The following is a 22,974-nucleotide window of genomic DNA, read 5'->3' on the forward strand; positions in this document are numbered from 1 at the left end:
TAGCTTTCTTCATGAAATGCAAGAGCCTTGTAAAAAAAAGAAATTTTAGTAAAAAATCATGTTTTAAAGCTCAGAAACAAATAACCAATCAGACGATTGTAACATTTATTAAACCTAAATTGTAATAATCTGAAAAAATCAACCTAATATCAATTTGTATTTTAACACTATCACTGTCAAACTGATTGGAATAGCTACATCCTCCCTCAAATATTCCTTTTTTTTATCGAATGGGCATATCATGTATGCAACCATGAAATGTTATCTTTGAAAAGCCGCTTTATTAGCCAGCTTTTGGTAGGGCCTCAGCCAAGAAGACAAAACTAAAGCCCCTCAAGAAATCCGGCTAAAGAGGACATAAGTTAGAATAGTTTGATGTAACATAAAAGTTAAAATGTAGGGTGCCTCATTTAGTACACTACACCTCATAAAACTTATTTCATCTCAGGAAACTTTTATCATCTCTCTTCATGCATATTATGCCATGTCAACTTATTTAATGCCTATGAAATTTCAATAAAACCTCCATTAAAATTGGCCTAATTTTGTTACCTTCACCACAATCAAAGTTCCAAAGAAAACTAGCCAACATTTATAATATTAAAGGAGACCTGCTATAAGATTAGCCACAACGTCGTCGGTGCCAAAGAAAAGATTCTCGTGCCACTTACGTCGATGAAAACAACCAATTCAGAGATGCAATGTTTGCATCGACACTGGTAGTACAAGTAGAACCCAATGAGTCACAGCATTATCTTCCTTTCTCAAGTGTTGCTGCTGTGCACAAAGATTTGTTTAATTGTCTAGGCTGCTCAGCATCGAGGCAACAGGCAAGAACTTTACTCGAGTAGAAGTTTTTGTAACTCCGGTTCGACCCGGTGCTCAAACTCTCTTCTTTCAGCAACGATTTTTTCTCATGTTGTGGGTAGTCTAAGCCCCATATTATTTGCCTGCGTACTTGATTCATGAACAAAGCTTTGTTAACGCATGTAATTGCGACAACAAAATTTCAGTAACAAGAATCTTACATCATATTGTAGGCAGCTTCTACTAAAGATTCACGTGCTGGGCAAACAGAATGCAATCGCTACAGACTTCTGTAACTTGTAGTTATTTATGGAGGACGAGTGAAATGTTTACAATGTGTCGGCTAAACTATTGAATCACCATCCGGTTCACCATGGACGGCTGGCTTTCGTCGCCATCATTCATCTACTGAAATAAGATAGGTCTAAGGAGAGGATACGTTAATCAGCCAGCTGAAAAAGGCTTCGAGCAGGGATTACAATTCTCCTTCTGGTCCAGAGAGCAAGGACATGATACCAAACAGCAGGAAGAGTACTCCGCTTGACAGTTCAACCTACAACAAGACAAGCATCAAATTAGATGTTGGACATTTTACAGGAGTATGAAAAATGAATGAGTTTAGTTCCAACCATCTTCTCAGATATCTGGGAGGCCAGGCTCTTTCCACCAAGAACAGCAGCAGTAGTGCAGAGTGCTTGCGCTCTAAGCACAGAAAGAAGTTTTTTATCAGGGAACACACAATAAGCCATTTAAATAGAGCAGTCAGGTCAGTAAAAGAAGCAGCTCGTACATGATTCCACCCAGGACAACACCAAATGGGTTTTCATCAGCAGCCAAGCCAATAGTAGCAATCTGACAAGAGGTTCATCAATGTAGCGAAAACATCATCCATTTATGACTCAACAGGTGATTTGCAGGGCTAGAAGATAAATAGTACTTTTATACAACTTACCTGGCTCTTGTCACCCCACTCACCAAAGAAAGTAATAGAAAACGCCTACAGCATACAAATTAAAAGAAATGTTAACATTCAGATAAAACACAGGAATGGTACCTTTGCCAACAATTTCTTGCATATTATAAGAAGTTGCTACCTTTATAAAAATTGGTGAGAAGAACTGCATGAGAAATGGTCTTTGCTGTTTCTTCGTATCATCATTTGCCTATATTAAAAAAAGGTTGAGTTACAAATCCAAATAAGAATTAAATTCGTATTAATTTATAGTTACAACACCAAAATAACAAGGAAATTGCCCCCAAATAAGCAAAGCTTTCTTAACTACCCAGTCTAAAATATGTCTTCTCTACACAAGCAATAGAAAACAAAAGACATATGTGCAGATGAGCTATCAGAAATTGCTTAATTCATTTATTTTTCTTTTTCTTTGTCAATTTTAGATGAAAAAAGATGCCATCTTCCACAGTCTACCTAAGAAGTTAGAAAAACTAGAAAACCTATAGGCTGATGCCAAAGGTTCCATAAAAAGGACACATATTTGGACTGTGCTTCAACTATATCAACTGTACTTGAACTGTTAGATAGTCATAACTGATGATTGATAACATCATATAGTTCCCACCACTATTCCAAAACTATAAATCAATAAAAATAAGACTACTCAGATGGAATTTTTGAGAATACAAAGAACGAAAGAAACCATAAGCTAGCTAGACACCAAAAGTCCAAAATCATATAAATTGGTAGGATTTATGTAAAGGCACATTGAATGCATAACAAATTAATATTTTCAAGGATATAGGAGAAGAAATGTAAATCTATTTTCTTTCTCATTCATGATTTCTATTTTCCACATCATCCAAATGGATAATCACATAATTATGAAAGAAAAAAATATTCTGCAAGAGAATATGATTGATGTACTGACCTTAGATATAGTTTTAGATTCACCTTTGTTACTCTTAAAGGCAGCATCCTGTAAATTGGGTAGAACTTGCCAATAAGTAATTCAAAATGCAGTCCATAAAATAACATAATATAATGATGAAATTTGCCAACCAGCTCTGCTTCAACTTCATCCAATTCTTCCGAATCTCTGAAATGAGAGTTGCATCACTTAGCCAAGTTGATAACAAAAACACCAAAACACATAGCACAAAAGTTAATTGAAAGGCAACAGCAGAGCAGTACCCATCTTCCTTGAAGCCTTCCCACAATGACCAAATGCCAAATACAAAGAACAACAGAGTGGTCACATGATGAGTCCATTTACGTGAAATCTGTTCAACATAATACAGTCAGTCATAGCATCTTGCAGAACTGTCGGGCATTCTTTTGGGCAAGGCAATATCGCTATAACACAACAACAACAACAACAACAACAACAACAACAACAACAACAAAGCCTTAAGTCCCAAACAAGTTGGGGTAGGCTAAAGTTGAAACCCAGCAGAAGCAATCAAGGTTCAGGCACGTGAATAACTGTTTTCCAAGCACTCCTATCTAAGGCTAAGTCTTTGGATATATTCCATCATTTCAAGTCTCATTTTATTGCCTCTACCCAAGTCAACTTCGGTCTTCCTCTGCCTCTCTTCACGTTACTATGCTGGCTTAGGATTCCACTACGCACCGCTTCCTCTGGAGGTCTCCGTTGGACATGTCCAAATCATCTCAATCGATGTTGGACAAGTTTTTCTTCAATTAGTACTTACCCCTAATCTATCACGTATATCATCGTTCCGAACTCGATCCCTTCTTGGACAAGTTTTTCTTCAATTAGTGCTACCCCTAATCTATCACGTATATCATCGTTCCGAACTCGATCCCTTCTTGTATGACCGCAAATCCAACGCAACATACGCATTTTCCGCGACACTTATCTGTTCAACATGTCGTCTTTTCGTAGGCCAACATTCTGCACCTATACAACATAGCAGGTCTAATCGCCGTCCTATAAAACTTGTCCTTTTAGCTTCTCTGATACCCTTTTATGCAATATCACTATAAGCTAAAAGAAAAATTCAAGAGGGTAAGGCTTGCCACTAACACCCTTCCCCAGACCCCGCACAGAGCGGGAGCTCTCTGCACTAGGGTACGCCCTTTATAGAATGGTTCAAGAAAAAATGATAAAAAGGTACAGCTAGCACTAAGGTCCACCCCCAAGTGTTGAGGGAAGTGTAAATCACTGTTTCAAGCATTATACTTCGCAAGGGCATTTTAGTTACCATACTGAACAAGTGTAAGGATAATAGCTGCAACAGTTTAATAAGAAATAAAATCAAAGGAATATAGCTGCACCAGATCAATGCAAAGCACAATACAATCAGCATTTAATCTATAATTGCATGTCTCTATGATCGAATAAAAATTGGGCACATAATGCCTGAAATAGCATACATTGCCAGACACTGACAACCATGTCCATGTTGGTGTCATATGCTCGAGTCCTCAAAGCAAACAGACACACACAAAAGGAAAAACTTCTTTGCCTTCTTGACATAGACTTACCAGATTTGGTGCAGCCCAACCTAGAGAAGCTGATAGAGCTGTCATCACCTAAAATTAGTAACTAAATCAATTAAACTATTTGTTAAAAAAATTGAACAGGTTAAAAAAGAGAGGATACCATAGGTCAGCATGTAAAATTCCGAATATACTCACTATTAGTGCAGTCAAACAGCCTGCCAGGACAAGTTTCCTGGGATGGCGCATAGCCAGAATCTAGCAAAGATAAATACAGAGCATGAGTAAATCCAGTGCTCGAAACAAGGGCCATAAAAAAAAGAAGCGTGCAAAAGCAGGCACTGTAAAATATTGTAAAGAAAGGGGTATGTTTGTCTTGCTAGGCCCAGACCCTGTCAAATCCCTCATCCTCTGAAGATGCAATCCTCGAGCTAGGTTTTATCTACATCCATGGTGTAAAGTTTTGGGGTGTCACATTGGATGTTACATGTGGTGTCGCATGGGGTATTCGGATACTAATAAAAAAACAAATTACAGAATCTGCCGGTAAACCGCGAGAAGAATTTATTAAGCCTAATTAATCCGTCATTAGCATATGTGTGTACTGTATCACATTATTGTCAAATTATTGACTAATTAGGCTTAAAAGATTCGTCTCGCAGAGTAGTCCTAACCTATGCAATTAGTTATTTTTTTAATCTATATTTAATACTCCATGCATGTGTCAAACATTCGATGAGACAGAGCCTAGAGTTTCGGCGGAGGATCTAAACAAGGCCTTATTTAGTCTACCCTGCTGAAACAATTCTTATGGAAGAGGGCAGGCATCTTATCAGAACTGGTGACAGTCCTCCAGAAACAGAGGACCCTACCGATATGGCAGGTTCGCGAATTCGGCAAGTGCAACTGCTACAGGAAATTGCAGGCACAGTCGGCACCCACATGGGTGGAACCCACGCGCACCGAGCTGAATGGGGTAAAGAATTTGCGGCCGCAGCAAATCGAGCGCACAAATTAGTTCGCACAGTGGAGGAGCGTAAAGAAATCCGAGCTCCCAATCTGCAGGTACCAACTAGCTTGTCACTACTTAACAAAATTAATAAAAGAAGTCATCTCAGCTCAGCTCAGCTCAGCAGTAGAAACTGACAAGCGAATCGAGCCAAGAATTCGACTCCAAGGTGCGCTCCACCGGCGAATCCTGCAGCTACCGCACGATCTCGTGACGGGATCGAGCCAGCAGCCAGCGCCAATTGTCCTCCGAACCAATTTACCTCCCACGACGGTCCCTGCCCAACAGCGGAGCAAAGAGGCAAGCCGCCGCGGCGTCAGCGGCGGCATACCGTCGAACACCTGGCGGGAGTGCACCCGGCCTGTCTACGCAGCCACACGGAACAACGGCGCACGCAAGCAGAGGCAGGCACGGCAAGCAAAAGGACAGGAGGAAGAGCAGGCGCCGTGAGAGGAAGAGGCGTACCGCGGCGGCGAAGAAGGTCTTGTCCCCGATCTCGGAGAGCACCGTCATGGCCAGCGACTTGGTGAACCCCTGCACGCACCCACCCACCGAGAACCATGAGCGACAAGCCAAGCCACCTCCTCTGCTCAACCAACACACCTGAACGAAGAAGAGGAAGAGAAAGAGGGAGGAAAGGTGACCCCGAGTAGAGACGGCGCCATGGCGGAGGAGGGCGGCGCGGCGGGGCGCCGCGATTCCGATCTCGGGGAGGCGCGGGGTAGAGGAAGAGCAGCGGAGGCCAGGCGCTGCGGGCGTGGGCCGCGGGGGCAGATGCGAGAGGCAGCAGCAGCAGCGACGGGGGCACTAGTAAATATAATACTACGAAGGGTGGGGGTGAGGACGCGCGCGCGGGGCCGTCGGATCCGGGACGGGCGGCGGCGGCGTCGCGTGCTGCGGCTGTTTTTTTATAGGCGCCGGCGCCGGCGCCAGGCCCAGGTGCGCAGTGCGCTCACTTGGGAAAGGGGGTTGGTTCGTTGGTCTCTTGGTTGGGTCGGCATCGGGTTCGGGAGGTGAGCGGACAGCGGAGGGAGCTCGTGTGGCGCGAGGCCGGCGGCGCCCGGCGGTATCCGTGTGAGCCGTGCGCCGTCGATGCCGCTTTCTTTTTTTTACACCTCAAATTGTCGTTCCTCTTTATTCCATCGCCGTACATAGAGAAGGTCAGGCCCTATTTGGTTTCAACACAAGCGTTTAAAATTTTTATCACATTAAATGTTTAGACATATGAATGACGTATTAAATATAGACTAATTACATAATTTATGACTAATTTGCGAGACGAATCTTTTAAGCCTAATTAGTTTATGATTTGACAGCGTGACGCTACAGTAAACATATGCTAATGATGGATTAATTAGGTTTAAAAAATTCGTCTCGCAAATTAGCCTCCGTCTATGTAATTGGTTTTATAATTAATATATATTTAATACTTCTTATTAGTATCTAAATATTTAATGTGATATAAATTTTAGGAGTGACTAAAGAACCAAACACCCCTTAGTATGTACATTGACTTGAAGACGGACAGGGCCTAAATATTTGATGTGACATAAATTTTATGAGCGACTAAATAACCAAACACAAACACACCTAGTATGTACATTGACTTGAAGACGGACGGGGCCTACCTGATGATGTAATGGTGATGGTGGCTCGCGATTTAGCTGAGTCGAGAGCTAGTAATACACGCCATAGAGCCGAAGTTTGAATCAAAAAAAAGAAGCTACTCCGTCCGTGTCATAAAGCAAGATCTTTTAGGATTTAAAACTTATCCCACAAAGGAAGACATTCTAGTACAATATATCTAGCTGATTTGTAGTACCGTTCGATACTATTCATCAGCGATTTTGAGAGGTATCTAGATCATTATGCTTTATTGCTAATATATTCTAGAAATCATATATATAGTGTCTTTCTTTATGGGAACAAGGGAGTATATCATTGTTCTAAGGCCAGCTCCAACGCCCCATGCTGGCTAGGAGTTTCAAGCTCCTCGTCTGCATCAAATGTCCAGATCGACTTGATCAGTAGCCTTGCATAGCGTTATAGTGGCTTGGAGGGGTACCGAGTGCTTGTTCTGACCAGAAGCTACTGCACAAGCGCGCGATGGAGAACCAGGGCGTCTAGCACCATGCGCAGGTGGAAAGAGAGAATGCGTGCAGAAAAAGGACGAAGGGAGGTGCATTGCAAAGCAAAAGTAATTTTTTTTAGGCATGGCATAATTTAGAGTGTTGGACTGTGATGGAAGGACAGTAGTTTCAGAACTCCTTCATCTACATGTGTTTTCACTTCTTCTGAAGCCAACATCCATATTAGCCTGCGTTGGATCTTGCTCTAAGTGACTTATATTTGGAAATAAAGTGGGTACGTCATATCTGATCTCAACTGAACTGGCCATATACAGGAGTTTTAATTTGCGATGCGTGTGAGTGTGACCCCCCATTTTACAGCTTCATTATTTATATTTGCTCTCGAGCAGCTCGTCCTATATTGGTCTCTTTTGCCGGTTTCTAATTAACAAAAGATCGGTGACGTGAACATGTATGTAACCACGGTACTAGCAACAGCATATGGTAGATGATTGACGAACAGCATATGGCCAATTGGACGTACCCCATCAGCTTAAATGACAGACGAGCGGCTGGTATTTAAAGGTGCTATTGTGTTAAGAATTGAATTCGATTCCTTGAGTCGCCCATCAAAAGGGGTTGTTCTTTGCTAGAGGATGCCATGTTCTTGGATAAACATTTCTTTATTGATTGAACAGGTTGAGGTGCACAAGACACGAGAAGGCCCCCGTCACCTATGCACGGCGGGTATTTGGGTCAATTTAATAACAGGAATTCTAGGGCCAATTTGCTGACAATAAGATTAAAAAAATGATAGAGGCGCTAAATTTCATTAGAGCATTGGTGCAACACATACGTTTTAGAAAGAAACGTGGGGGTGACTTCTTGTCTTATGGTACGTTGCTTGTTTATGGATTCAAATTAATCCACGCGGCACTGGTGGCTATAACCCTCTTTAATCAACTCTGAAGTGGACAGCATATGCAGCTCCACCTTAGGCTACGTTTAGTTCGCGAAATGAAAAATTTTGAATGTCACATCGGATGTTTTGGGGATGTCGGAAGGGGTTTTCGGATACTAATAAAAAAAACTAATTACATAGCTCGCCTAGAAACTACGAGACGAATTTATTAAGCCTAATTAATCCATCATTAACGCATGTTAGTACTGTAGCACTTATGGCTAATCATGGACTAATTAGTCTTAAAACATTTGTCTCGTGATTTTCAACCAAACTATGCAAATAGTTTTTTTTTGTCTATATTTAATACTCAATGCATGTGCCGTAAGATTCGATTTGATAGTTTGGGTTGAAAATTTTTTGGAACTAAACCAGACCTTATTGTGCTGCACCTTAAAAAGTCAAACTCAAATTCTTTGCTTTATTTAATCTCGATCTGCATCTCGCGGATTACGTGTGCAAGTACAATAAGAGTATCTCACGAAGATATTTTGACGTGATGATGTATATATTTATTTTAAAAGTCGTAGAAAAGGTACACGATTGCTTCCTAATTTATGTTGTTACAATAACCAGAAAAAAAGAAACATGACTGTTAACTCTACATACTGAGAATATAGCCTTGTTCCTAGCTATAATTGAGTATGTACGCCGACCTATACCGATAGGCAGTCCAAATAACGTATTACGGTGGCAAAACATATAATTTTGCACTGAATCACAGCCTTTGACTTTGCTGTGCCGACAGGTGGGTGTGTTTTGTCGATATAAAAGTAAAGTTTGACTTTGTAAACTCGACAATAAATAAAAAAGGAAAAAAAATAGAAAGGAACATTAGCCCAATCTATTATAGCCCAAACATCACTGCAGCAGCGGGTGAGAGTCGTCCGGCCCAAACTGCGCCGCCAGGGCCCATTGGCCTCCCCGCAAAGCAAAGCGAGGCCCGGCCCGGCCGCCATGGAGAGGGAAGGCCGGAGAACGTCGGAGAAGGTGCGAATTACCGAATATTCCACGGTGATGAGAGGGCCGCGGTAGTCCGTAGATTCGCGGCGGAGAGGCGTCCTCCTTCCGCTTCCCCACGGGAGGGGGAAGATCCTGTCGGAATCGGCGTCCTCCCCTCCCCTCCCTTCCGCTCCAGTTCCCTCGCTCTACCCCCAGCAGCAACCGCTGCGGGAGGTGGGCGTGGTTGGAGGGAACTGCCGCAGCGGGAGGAGATCAAGCGCTCTCCAATCTTCTTCAATCCTTCGTAAGTTTTTTCTGGCAAATGAACTCCTTCTCTTCAGACGAAGTACAAGTGCAAAAGAACCGTTGAGATTTCGTATGTGCTGGACGGAAAATTGGGGGTGAAACGAGCCACCCGAGCTGTGTTGCCAGGAAACAGTGGACCAAATGGGTTCACTGTTCCCTTTGTTGGTCTTGTGACGCAAGCTGCTGAGCGAGCAATCGAGGTGGTAGTTGGGCTGCCTCGTCTGTCAGGAGGGCAGGGCATGGAGTTCCTATCCATGTCCTGGTTGTGGAAATCCACTGCAGCAAGCAATGGGGAATTGTTGATAACAGCACACGTTGTCCACTTGTGTGCAATGTCAGGATAGCAGATACCTGAGCACATAACCTCATAATCAAATTGAAGCACCCCCTTCATAATCAAATCTAAGCACCCATGATTTCATTTCTGCATGCCTAGTAGGAGCTAAATAAGCTATGTAGAATAACATTGCTTCATAATTTTCGGTGCTTTATCTCATTTATTTGTTCATGTAGACTAAGATTCTGGACTTGTGCCATTTGTGTGTTCATATAGACTAAGGTTCCATCCTTTCTATAATGCTTCATAATGACATTTGTTTTTCCCAACAGGACTGCCACTTGCTCTGGTTAGTCGTCAACCTTGAAATAGGTTGAATAAATAAATGGGAGTCCAAGAAGATTCTAGGCCTTCTGGGGCCCTGGGTGACCTATACGGGATACAGTTTGCGGGCCGGTCACTATACAGTGACGACGTAGCAGTCAAAACTGGCATTATGGATATCTTCAACTTGTGAACCGCAAGAGGATAATGGCTCGAGCCGGCATTTGCTAGTCTGGTACGTTTCTTGCACATACACGAAGAAGACTGTTCAGAAGCTTGGTAAATGGTGCTTTGTTAATGATTTATTTTGTATTTGCAGGAGATTATGGAAACAGAGACCCCCATGCTTGAAGCCCATCCACTGTAGCCTCTCATGTATGTGTAACCTATCATAAATTCATAATGGCAGAATACAGATTTTCTGGCATCTCATTTAGTGGCTCCATTGTGTAAATCTTATTTTGAATCAGGCGATAAACATGTTGGCGAAACTATTGCAAATGTTGTTACCTCACTTCCTTTCATTGTTCTTGGACTGCAAACACCAAGGCAAGCCCATGTCTGAATCACTAAAATCACTTCCTTGAAGATTGTGTTTTGATTTGTTTCTTGGTTCCTGCAAGTATCAACTAACGGTTATGTGCCAGTTGTGCAGAAAGAACTTGAATACAGCACTTTATGCTAACTCATTAATTGGAGTTGGAATAGTTTCTAGCTTGTACCATACTTCACGAGGAGGGATCAGAAAATATTTGAGATGGGCAGACTATACAATGATTGCCACTTCAACACTAGTAAGTGGAATATTCTCACAAGATGATTGTTGAATCAGAATTCATGCTACTCTTTATGCATGTCCATTCTGGAATAACCATGGAAAAGCTGTCTTTCAGAATATACCAATATCAGTCAGTGCTTTCATGTTCCAAATCAGTGGCATGCACATACAAATTCTTGTGTGTACGATCAGTACTTTATACCTTGTTGCATGGACTAAAGCACTTTTTAGTGATGTACTAAGACAGAAATTAGGATGGTTTATCTAAGAATTTGATATGTTGGGCATTTTGACAAGACATTTCATGCAGTGCTTATCAAGAGCTCTTCGGGACGAGAATCCAAAATTTCTAATGGCAGCATCAACATTGCTCCTACCATTTCAACCCCTGATGGTTTCAGCTGTCCACACTGGGATAATGGAGGCAAGTAGTTCAAAGCTCATGGCATCTTATTCTGAATGCAATAAACGTTTTTTATTATAAGTATGTTATATATGTGTACTTTTTGTGCTGGATTTATATCATTATTGTACCAGTCATGTCACATCATCCATCTTTCTATCTGTTGCTAACCTATTGTAACAACCTTCTTCACCTCAGGTTTCATTTGCTAAAAGAGCATCAATAGATCCAGAGCTCAAGATGGCACATAACCTACACAAGATGTCGTCTCTCCTGGGAGGTGCACTATTCATCGCTGATGATGTCTTCCCACAAACTCCCTACCTCCATGCAGCATGGCATCTAGCTGCAGCACTGGGTGTTGGCACATGCAATAAGCTGCTTAAGGGACGAAGCAGGCGAGATGCGAGATGAGTCCAAGATGACCTTCAACCTTGATGTAACTGCTGTTATCAACATGCTGTTGATAGCGATATATCAACATGTCCTCACTAAGTGCAGAATACGGTGCACTTCCATTGTTTGATGTTGAGCCCGAACATTGGAGGAATCCTTGAGACAGATTAGTGCATCAGATATTAGATTATGTGGCATCAGTTTGTGCCTGTATTTGTCATATGCTATTGTGTATTGTTTGTGCCAACATAAATTATACTGTTTCGAAGTTGGTTGTGTACATACATAGAAACTTTGGAACGTTTGAATTCTGTTCTACAGAATATCAATTGAAATTGAGCATCATACTTTCTCCTCGTCTGGGTACCAGTGGTTTCCATTTGACAGAAACCAGTAGAGCTACCCTGATGGCGGCTTCGCCTTGTAAGAGCTAGTGGCTTGGACCAGCAACCAGCAATACTCAGGCAGCCTTAGCCTATATACCTGAATTTATTCCAAGGTTGCGTTGGGTTCGAAGGAGGTAAACAATTGTAGAAGATTGGGCACTGCCAAGGTGCAAATTCTTCTTCTGGCTCGCTTTACATAGAAGATGTTGGACTGCCGAGCGCTGTCAAACTGTCAAAGGCACATTCTCTGTCAACCACCTTCTCTTGTCAAAGGCACATTCTTCAACCACCTTCTCCTAGGCTGCCCGAGAAGTATAGTTTTAATTTTATATTTTATATAGAGTAAAATGCACCCTGGGTACTTAAACTATTGGGGCATTACCATCTAGGTACTCGAACTGAAAAATCTACCACCTGGGTACTTAAACTATGGGGGCATTACCATCTAAGTACTCGAACTAAAAAACCTCCCACTTGGGTACTTAAACTATTGGGCCATTACCATCTGGGTACGCGAGTGGGCTGTCGCCGCCGCTGCAGAGCGCGGGAAAATGAATTTTGATTCTTTTTCTTTTTCTGAAAATGGATGAATAGTGCTGGAATTTGTTATTTTTATAAAAAATAATTAGAGCTCCAAACATTCTAAAATTTTTTGTGTAGCCTCTATATGATGTACTCTACCTAGGAAAAATATGAAACTTGAAAAATGAATAGTTTTTGTATGTTTAAAAATTACCTCTTTTAATTAATAAATGAACTTCCATAAATTTTATAATTAAAATAAATAAATGTCAAAAAGAGGCGGCCTAACTGTGTGCGAGCGAGCAGGCAAGCACAGGTAGGCCGCCTCTTTTTGGACATTTATTTATTTTAATTATAAAATTTATGAAAGTTCATTTATTAATTAAAAGAGGTAATTTTTAAACATACAAAAACTATTCATTTTCCAAGTTTCATATTTTTTCTAGGTAGAGTACATCATATAGAGGCTACACAAAAATTTTTAGAATGTTTGGAGCTCTAATTATTTTTTTACAAAAATAACAAATTCTAGCACTATTCATCCATTTTCAAAAAAAGAAAAAGAATCAAAATTCATTTTCCTGCGCTCTGCAGCGGCGGCGACGCCCCACTCGCGTACCCAGATGGTAATGGCCCAATAGTTTAAGTACCCAAGTGGGAGGTTTTTTAGTTCGAGTACCCAGATGGTAATGTCCCCATAGTTTAAGTACCCAGGTGGTAGATTTTTCAGTTCGAATACCTAGATGGTAATGCCCCAATAGTTTAAGTACCCAGGGTGCATTTTACTCTTTTATATACTTCGGAGTTCGGTCAATTGGCTTGCAGGATATCATGCTCAATTCTCTGAGTACATTGGCAGATTGGTGATTTAGTGCAAGAAAACAACTTCTCCCTAAAAGTTGTTTTTCACCTCCTCTAACAGCACAACAACCGATGTGAAGCTCTCCTAGTTTTCTCTTTACTTTCTTCCCTAAAAGTTGTTTTACCAAATGTTTTTTGAAAACAACTTTAACTTTACTAGTGAAGCTACTTTATGGAACTGAAGCAAAAAAAAAATTGCTTCACTAGTGAAGCTGAGATGTACTAAACAGACACTTATTCAGCAGGGGTAGCTCTAAAACTTAGCAATATTCTTTAAAATAAAACACAAAGGAGGTAGCTCTCGGCCAACTTCAACCTTATCACGCAGTTTACCTTTACGTACAGTGAGTTTTGTATCTTTGTAGCATCCTTTTTCAACATATCATTTGCGGCTTTCTTACAATTTGTACCATGCCGGTCGTCTTTGGAAGCCTTTCAAGAAATAATTGATTTGGCCAAGAGTAAGGAAATTGCCATATTTCTTGATTATGACGAGACCCCATCACCAATATTCTATGACCCTCAAAAGGCATATATGTCTTCTGAAGTAAATAGAACGAGTTGAAAATAATACTCCCTATACTTTTAATATTCCTCCATCTCATGCCAGCTTTCAATCTAAAATCATCACATGCGTCAAGTGGTTCAAAATATTGCTGAGAATTTTAAAACATCGATTACCAATGGGTGCGCTTGCAGCAAAGTATGTTCCATTACTCTCTAGTACGTGAAACGAAACAAACAAATGGTGCAATTGTAGAGAACAACATGTTTTGCTAGTAGGTGGTGTTTTAACCATAGGGGCATGTGCCCCCATGGAGATCAGTGCTCTGTAGGAGACAGACAATATGGATGTGTGCACGGCGAGGAGGTCCATGCAGTTGCACAATACAGTGGAGATTCTACCGGCTCAACTTGTGAAAATTGTACTATTGGAGGTCTTAGATATGCAATGTTGTGATTTCAGACAAGGTGCATTGGTTTTTGGTTAGACATGTAGTGTGGCATATTATGAGAAGAAGTTGTTGCAACTTTCGATGGACAATGATATAGACATAATAGCCTAAGAGAATGACTTCTTGCCTATCATTTCAAAGTGCAGTGTTCAATGCTTCAGTTCTTGAGCGGGTGAAAGATGTGTGTTGACGGTCACTAATGTCAATCATAAATCATCAATATACCCTGCATAAATGATTAAAATGATTCACCAACATAGGTATAGTGTTTAAAACTAATGAGTTCCACGAGTTTTGGTGATTTCATGACTGCAGGAGGATTTAATCAGAAAACCATCAAGGAGGACCTATTCGTCAAAACAAATTACATTATTCCGCGACAAAACCAACTTGGGAAGACTCTAGAATAATCCAGAAGACAACTCACCGAGACCCGCGCCATCTTGTCAGGGTGTGGGGACGGGCGGCCTATGGGGCCCACCTAGCAGCCCCTCCTCGCTATGTTCTCCACCGCCTTAAAGATTCAATCTACACCGTTGTTCAAGGTCGGTTCGATTCGAGGGTTTAGATTTGACGTTGCCATGGATTCATGGGCCCACATGACCCCTGGTCCCCCCTAGAAATACCCCCTATACCTCCTCTAGCAGAGCCATCCTGAGATCCTGAACCCTAATTCATATCCTCATCATCAGGATCAGAGCCAGCAATCAAGAGAAGATTAGTCCTCAAAGTTAAGATCTAGTCTTTATAAATAGAAATAGTGAGATAGAGAGTGAGGAAAGAGTTTAGAGGAAGTGTCGGCCTGTCGCTGCTCTCTCTACGGCTTGTACCCTAGCAGAATCAAGTTCTACTTGAGCTTGCTTCTGAGATTTCTTTGGTAATCAACTTCTAAGTAAGTATCGTGTTTATATTGTTCATCAAGTTTGTGACTCTTTTTTAGTACTTTAATCCTTATCGCTTTTGGGTTAGAGTAGTATTCGTAGTGTAAGTGTGGTGCTTAGACTCGGTTGCTCGTGGATGTACCCTACATTCTGGATCAGTGGTAGATCGTAAGGTTGACTATAAAGCCTTGTTGAGTCATTTGTAGACCATCTCCCGTTTATAGGCTGAGTAGGACCTGGTTACTATAGGAAAACATACTCTGCTTGTGTTTCTCCTTAGTAATATCCCTAGTTGAATAGTAGAAGACATAACTTACCCAAGTTAGAACTAGAGAACCCTAGTGATCCTCTCTACGCTCCTATTTATCTTAAGCCTTGTTGCGAACAAATGATGGTAACACATATTACTTCCCGATTAAAATTGGACTTCATCAAGGGTCAGCCTTATGCCCGTATCTCTTTGCCTTGGTAATGGATGAGGTTACTAGGAACATACAAGGGGATATCCCTTGGTGTATGTTGTTCACTGATGATATAGTGTTAGTGGACGAAAGCTAGGTGGGAGTAAATATGAAACTAGAGTTATGGTGGCAGACCCTTAAGTCTAAAGGTTTTAGATTGAGCAGAACTAAAACCGAATACATAAGATGTGACTTTAGCGGAGTTATACAGGAGGAGGGAGATGTGAGTTTGGAAGGTCAAGTAGTGCCTAAGAAGGATACCTTTTGGTATCTGGGATCGATGCTACAGAGGGATAGAGATATTGATGCGGACTTTAACCATAGAATTAAAGTAGGGTGGATCAAGTGGCGACAAACTTCTGGCATTCTCTGTGACAAGAGGGTACCACAAAAGCTAAAAGGCAAGTTCTATAGAACGACGATTAGACCGGCTATGTTGTATGGAGCAGAATGTTGGCCTACAAAGATTCGACATGTTCAACAACTGAGTGTTGCAGAAATGCGTAAGTTGCAATGGATTTGCGGTCACACAAGAATGGACCGAGTTTGGAATGATGATATATGTGATCGCCTAGAGGTAACCAATTGAAGAAAAGCTTATCCAACATCGGTTGAGGTGGTTTGGCCATGTCCAAAGGAGACCTCCAGAGGCACTAGTGCATTGTGGAGTCCTAAGCCAAGCTAATAATATGAGGAGAGGTAGAGGAAGACCGAAATTGACATGGGAGGAGGCAATAAAAAGAGATTTGAAAGCTTGGGATATATCTTGAGATCTATGTTTGAATAGGAGTACTTGGAAAGCAGCTATTGAAGTGCTTGAACCGTGACTTGGGGCTCTTGGTGGGTTTCAACTCTAGCCTACCCCAACTTGCTTGGGACTGAAAGACTATGTTGTTGTTGTTGTTGTTGTTGTTGTTGCCACTCCTAGTTAAGCTAGACTTAGTTAATTTTACACATGTTTCCTTGAGTTCGATATTCTGGAATACTTTTCGGTGAAGTGCTACATCGGTATCCATTCGCTTGCAGATTTATCTGTGTGCGTTTAAATATATGAACAATGTGGCACGAAGGATGATAGTGTCTCCTGTTCATTTTGGATTAGGACAAAATGAGTTGGTTTGTGCAGTGTACCAATTAACAATTTATGGATTGGCTCAGTGTCTGCCCATCTTGTTAGCTAAGGATTGTGAAGAATGCCTCATGGAGTTGGTTAACACAATAAATATTTGTAAAGTCATGACAGCAAGGAAAGCAGCAAAGGTGTGTGGTGCAATTAGCATTCACACTATGCAAGATTTTTCAGGGTAAACCGGCACTAGACACTATTCTAGCACAAGGTAGATTATTCTAAACACATTTGAAACTTTTTAAATTTGATTCTAAACTTTTACTAACATGTAATATTACTACACTTCAGAAAAATATTACTACTATTTTTAGGATCACCACAAAAGAGAGCAAAGAAGCACTAGAACAACCACATGATCATGTGGGTTTTAGTTGCTCTAGTGGTTGCCTTGTCATTACTGTTAGTTGTGTTTTGTATGATTTTGTTATCTAGTAGATATTAATAGGTATATATGACAAGAATTTTATATAATCTTCCTCTTAATATAAAATAAAAGTTATAAAGTTGTACTAGTAAGTTTTTTTGTTGTGAAATGTTAGGGGGCCATGGCCCCTGCCAGCACCCCTTAGCTCTGCCCACTAAGATCAGCTAACGCAGTGGGTAGTATCACGAGGATAGTTCTCCTACACTTTGCAAGGCCTGCATTAGTTAGCCATTTTAGGACAGAGCACTACTAGAAATATCCACTTCTATGACAAAAATCTTAACGACGAATCCGAAACCGTCATAGAAGAACGCTTTTTATGACGAATATTTCCGTTTCATCATAGATTAGTGGTGATGATCCTGCAACCCTCCCTTTCTGATGATGACATCAGGCATCATCACAAAAACCATCATAGAAGAGCGTAGGGTTTTGTCACATATCACTCGCATGACTCATCTATGATGATCTCCTTTAAAACTGTGACGAACAGGGCTTCATCATCGATCTAATTACACATCTGTGATGAACAATATTCAATCTATAACGAACGGCTTCATCATAGATATCCACATGGTACTTTATCCATCCGACGTGTACCTGTGGGACCTGCAGTTACTCATCCGTGACGCTTGCAATTCATCATAAAAGTCTCCACTCGATCATATCTCCATGCAACGTGTACCTGTGGGACTCTTCTCCATCCGATATGTACCTATGGGACCTGCAGTTACTCATCTGAGATGCTTGTATTTCGTCATAAAAGTCTCTGCTCGGTCCTTTCTCCATCCGACATGTACCTATGGGACCCTTCATCATCTGACCTGTGGGATCCGACGGCTTGCATGTCACGTGTACCTGTGGGATCGTTCTCCATCTCCATCCGACATGTGGGACCCGACGGCTTGGTTGTCATGTGTACCTATGGGACCATCCGACCTATGGGACCATTCTCCATCTCCATCTGACCTATGAGACCCGATGGCTTGCGTGTTACTTGTACCTTTTCTGCTGCCGGGGTCTAATAAATTCTTAAAAACCCTCAATGCCTGGGAGTCGAACTCGGTACCCGGAGGAAGGAATGCACGGTCTTTACCATTGTGCTAGATGCCTAGTTGTATTGACATGTCTTTGGAGTCGTTATAGTATTATATTCTATGTGTGGATGCCCTACAGGTTGACCTATATTGGATATTTTCCCTTCAAGTGGAAACATATATGTGCCCATTAGACTAGCGGTGGCGGCGGTGGAGGATCCCCGGTGTGCTGTGGTGGCTCCAGCATCCTTTTGGAGGCTAGGCAGTAGGGCTTGCTGATGGAGTGCGGTGGCATTGGCATCCATGGAGATCCGATCCGTAGGTCTCCTTTCTCACCTTTTCCTGTTCACTTCACTATTTTGGTCCTTGCTTGAATATGAGGTATACAAGAAACATTCTAACGTTGGAGATCTGGTTAGGCCAATGATATGATGATGAAAAGAACTAGGAGGTGGCACTGGTTGGTTTTTTGTTGATGTCTTGGTTTTCTGCATATGTTTAGTTTTGTTACTGTAAATGCCTATGTGCATCTAGGCCTATTAATTGTCAAGTGCTTGCTTGATTATACCTATCTGTCTAGGTAAACAAATAGGCCCATTGCTTCTGCCTTTAAAACCATTGTAATTATCGTTCTCTTAATCTTTGTCTGCCTCCTAAGCTTTGAGCTCATGTACTGATTGTAAGTGTGATGGATAGACTTGATTTAGCTAGAATTGTAATGGTTACAGCTCCATTAAATGCTACTCTAGTTTGAGTTATATATATCTATGTAGTGCTACTCTAAATTTGTTTGAGGTCGTACCATGAAAATTGTTAATGGTTGTTAAAGTTGCACTTTGGTATGAGTTGTGGACTTCACTGTTGGATCTTTGTTGGATTATTTTCCTCTTTAGTGATCTCATTACTGAGCAAGCTCTCATCCTATTGCACACAGACAAAATGGAAGAGACCCCCAACAAGAGGAACACACTGGCCAGCCTCACGGAGGATGTCGTTTTTGAGATCCTCCGTCGCCTCCCCGCCCGCTCCTTGTTCTACTGCAAATGTGTCTGTCGCTCCTAGAAAAACCTCATCTCAGACCCCAACAACCATAAGAAGCTGCCCTAGACTATGGTAGGCTTATTCAACGACACCGACCAAGGCTATCAATGCTACACTAGAGTCACCAGTGAACACCCCTCCTTGTCCTTCTTACCCTTCACCTTGGGCAATGTAGCTGTCTCAAATATCTACGATGACCTCATCCTATGCTGGTGCCGAGGGGCTAATGGATCATACTGCTATGTCGTCTATAATTTGGCAACCAAGGAGTTCAAGGAACTACCGCCTAGCATCCATTCTGTTGGTGAGGCTCAATTGGGATTAGATCCAAAAGCCTCCTCGCACTTCCATGTGATTGAATATGTAGAAGAGGAGCAGTTTGATTGGTGCAGGGGTGTGGACATCTACTCATCTAAAATAGCAACATGGATCTATAAGAAATCTAAATGGGACAGGAATGCTTGTGTGACAATTGAGAGATCAGATAGGAGATCATCAGAAACTGTGTATCTTAACGGTTTTCTGCACATTATGAGGTACTTGTGGGGCTGTTAGATACTTGTTGTGGATATAGAGGGAGAGACATGGAGGAAAATTCCTTGCCCATGTGATTCTGAAGGTTCCATCCATCAAGCTCAGGGGCATTATGTGTATGTATTGTTCGTGGTTGTGATATGCCCAAGCTTAACATTTGGATCCTTGAAGACTATGGTACTAATAAATGGACATTGAAGCATACTGTCAGCACTCTGGATGTTCTTTTGGAGACTAACAATGAATTTGGTTACTTGGATGTTGATCAGTACTACACAATGGTTCACCCGGAATGGAATTTGCTTCTCTTTATTGGGGTTGGGGACGAAAATGACATCGTCACATATAACATGGACAGCAGAAAAGTTCATGTCATCCCTACACGTTACACTGCATTTTTTATACGGGATGTCATGCCACAAAACATCTATAGACCTTACTATCTTCCCTATGTTCCCTTGTTCACGGAGTTGGAGTCATTAGCAGAGGAGTAAATAAAGTTCCATGATGTATCTCTCTGTCATGACATGTTTAAATGGATCAATGTTGTTTGCTTATCTTGGATGGATGTTGTCATTATTTTGCAGCAACTTTAACTTGTTTGAAATATAAGCTAAGGTCTGTGCAGTGTGTGTTGGCAGTGCTTAAGTCATAATTTCTACCGCCAACATTTTAACAAAACAAACTAGAAATAGGGTTTTTAACTCACATTCTCCACAAGTTTTGGTGTTTGAGCATTTTGCAAAGCAACACATGAAAACATACCAAAATACGCAACCAAGGAGGCACATTCAAGCAAAACAACAAAGCAACCCATCCAAGTTCCAATTCTGGGCCGAGCACCGACGTGGGAGTGGCCTAGGCCCACATAGCAACCGACTAGAGGAAGGCGGTGTGGGGAGGAGCCACCTAGGGTGTGGGCGCACCTAGGGTGCGGCCACACCCCCACCTACGCCAACCGCCTTCCACCGCCACGTCACTCCCTAGTGGCTCCCCCATGACGGTTGCATGGGTGCATGCAAGGAAAGCTCCTCCAAACCGACCTCTCCATAGCTATAAATAGGAGGGAAGGGGCTCTCTCTCGCAACACACAACAAGAGAAGTGAAGAAGAGAAGAGCTACACTCCTATCTTTAGCCTTATCTAAATTTAGTATAGGGAGTGAGTGAGAGAAGAGTTGGAGAAGTACCGGACTTGTCAGCTTACCTCCAGTTGTGTACTCGGTGCCCCTTGTACACTTAGTGGAAGGAGTGCTGGAATTGCCAGTTCCTCTACACTTGTCCCTCAATGAACTGTAACATCCCTGATGTTAAAAAAATAATTAAGAAGGTGATCATGTCATCATTATGCATAATCATCATGCATCAACTCATGAATGCATTTCATGTTTATATTATAGTATGCAAATGTTATTTTATGGAGTGTTTTATATGTTACATGAAATAATCTCAATAATAGTGATTAAGAAACTTTGTGAATTTTTGGTGTGAAAATCTCCTAAACAATTCAAATTCTTTCTTAATAAAGTTTAAAGTGTTAAATTGATGCTTTACATTAGTATCAAAGATATGTTGTGTTTTTGAACCCAACATGTTTGAGTTTCAAATTTGAATTCAATATCAATTTCTATAAATTATCAAGTTTTCTTAAGTAAATGAAACATTGTTACAAAGTTCAATTTGGTGAATTTTCAAATCTTTTTTCCCAAATAAAAGTTTAACAAATGTTGTTGCATTGATTGGTACAAAACTTGTACTTTAAAGTGGTGATATTGGTTGAAGTGTGTGATCTATTCTTAGTCACTATTTAATTACCCAAACATAGCTAATCAAACTGTTTTTGAAATTCTAAAACTGAATTCCGTTTTACAGTTTCAAGTACCTCTCTTCTAAATTAAAAATCTCTTAAACCAGTAAGAATTAGAACTTGATCCTTGAAGCAATGTTGGACATCTCATCTAGGTGAATAACTTTGTTTAAAGGAGCTAATTGAGTTGCTGATCGGATGTGTGAGAAATAGAGGGAAGAGTAGAGGCTGTCAGTCATGAACAGTAGCACCGAGGCAGTCTGTGCTGCCACGCAGCTGCTTCACTGGCGTCGGCGTGGCCCTCTGGGCGTTTCTCGAGCCTTGATGTGTAATCACTGTGTGGCCAGCTCAAAACGTCGATGGTCAAATTGGTATGCTCTTCCTCGCTTCTTGAGGCACAGAGCCGGTCGTTGTCTTCTCCGTTCTTCCTTCTCTGCTCAGACAATGTCACCTCCCGCACCAACGAAATTCGGCGTCCGTGTTCCATCCCCATCCAATTGCGTGCGTAGCTAGCTCTGCATAGCCCTTGCGCTTCAGCTGGCACTGCTCGAGCCATCCCAGTTCATCAGAATCAGCCGGGCGCCATCATCCCCTTCGCGACCGTCCGCGGCGCTGCCGAGCTCCACCTCTCCGTGGCTAGAGCGCTCTGGTGCCTATCTCCTCCTCCCGAGTATGGTTCTGAGCTCTCCGTGATACCGTGTTGCTTGTTAACTTATTTGTTTTACCTCTACCACTCAGAGCACGCTGGAACGACACCGCCGCCGTTCACGCCGCGGCCATCCGTCATGGTCGTCGAGCTCGCCTTCGCCGTGGCCGGCCTACTCCGGCTGCTCTCGCTCCTTTATCTCTCTTGTTTTGCGCTTACCTCTGTGCCGTGATGCTCACAAGCAAACTAGTTGCTCGTCTTGTCCACAGGACACGTCGAAATGCAGCCTGCCACCATGTCCGCCGCTGTAGATCACCGGTGCACATGGGCAACCCTTCACCGGCCATCTTCGGCAACAATTCGTCCACACACGGGTGTGCACAGGTCCTTGCTTGCTCCAGCACCTCTCCTTCGCCGCCTGCGAGCATCATCCGACCGGAAATCGAGCTTTTTCGGCGTCCTCGGTTCTTCAAAATCACGATTAGGGACTTCGTCTTCGAATTCGGGAATAGGGAGGGGCTTTTCTGTGAAGCGCAGACTCATGTGAATAGTGCCATTTGGACCTGTTTGCTTTGAAATCGGCTGGAACTTAGAAAAT

At 42.0% G+C, this 22,974-nt stretch overlaps 1 protein-coding gene and 1 pseudogene across 1 annotated transcript; one reads left to right on the forward strand and one right to left on the reverse strand.

Moving 5' to 3' along the window:
• Window positions 1-962: 962 nt before the first annotated feature.
• Window positions 963-6,147, reverse strand: LOC136501446 (GDT1-like protein 5). Its single transcript, XM_066496978.1, has 12 exons — window positions 5,882-6,147; window positions 5,703-5,771; window positions 4,427-4,486; window positions 4,274-4,321; window positions 2,957-3,045; window positions 2,825-2,861; window positions 2,694-2,741; window positions 1,902-1,970; window positions 1,760-1,804; window positions 1,598-1,659; window positions 1,437-1,509; window positions 963-1,360 (listed from the first exon to the last, which is right to left on the reverse strand). Exons 1-12 carry the CDS (start codon window positions 5,900-5,902, stop codon window positions 1,283-1,285), a joined length of 699 nt encoding a protein of 232 aa, XP_066353075.1. The 5' UTR covers window positions 5,903-6,147; the 3' UTR covers window positions 963-1,282.
• Window positions 6,148-9,263: 3,116 nt separating this feature from the next.
• LOC136500509 (uncharacterized) lies at window positions 9,264-12,049 on the forward strand (annotated as a pseudogene).
• Window positions 12,050-22,974: the final 10,925 nt, after the last annotated feature.

Source organism: Miscanthus floridulus, chromosome 13 (assembly GCF_019320115.1).
Source record: "Miscanthus floridulus cultivar M001 chromosome 13, ASM1932011v1, whole genome shotgun sequence".
Lineage (NCBI taxonomy): Eukaryota > Viridiplantae > Streptophyta > Magnoliopsida > Poales > Poaceae > Miscanthus > Miscanthus floridulus.

Coding starts and splice junctions, on each gene's coding strand:
- LOC136501446 (XM_066496978.1), bottom strand. CDS start 5,902: ATGGCGCCGTCTCTACTCGGG. Junction 4,322..4,426: donor GCTGTTTGACTGCACTAATA/GTGAGTATATTC, acceptor TACTAATTTTAG/GTGATGACAGCTCTATCAGC. Junction 2,862..2,956: donor GAAGGCTTCAAGGAAGATGG/GTACTGCTCTGC, acceptor CTCTCATTTCAG/AGATTCGGAAGAATTGGATG.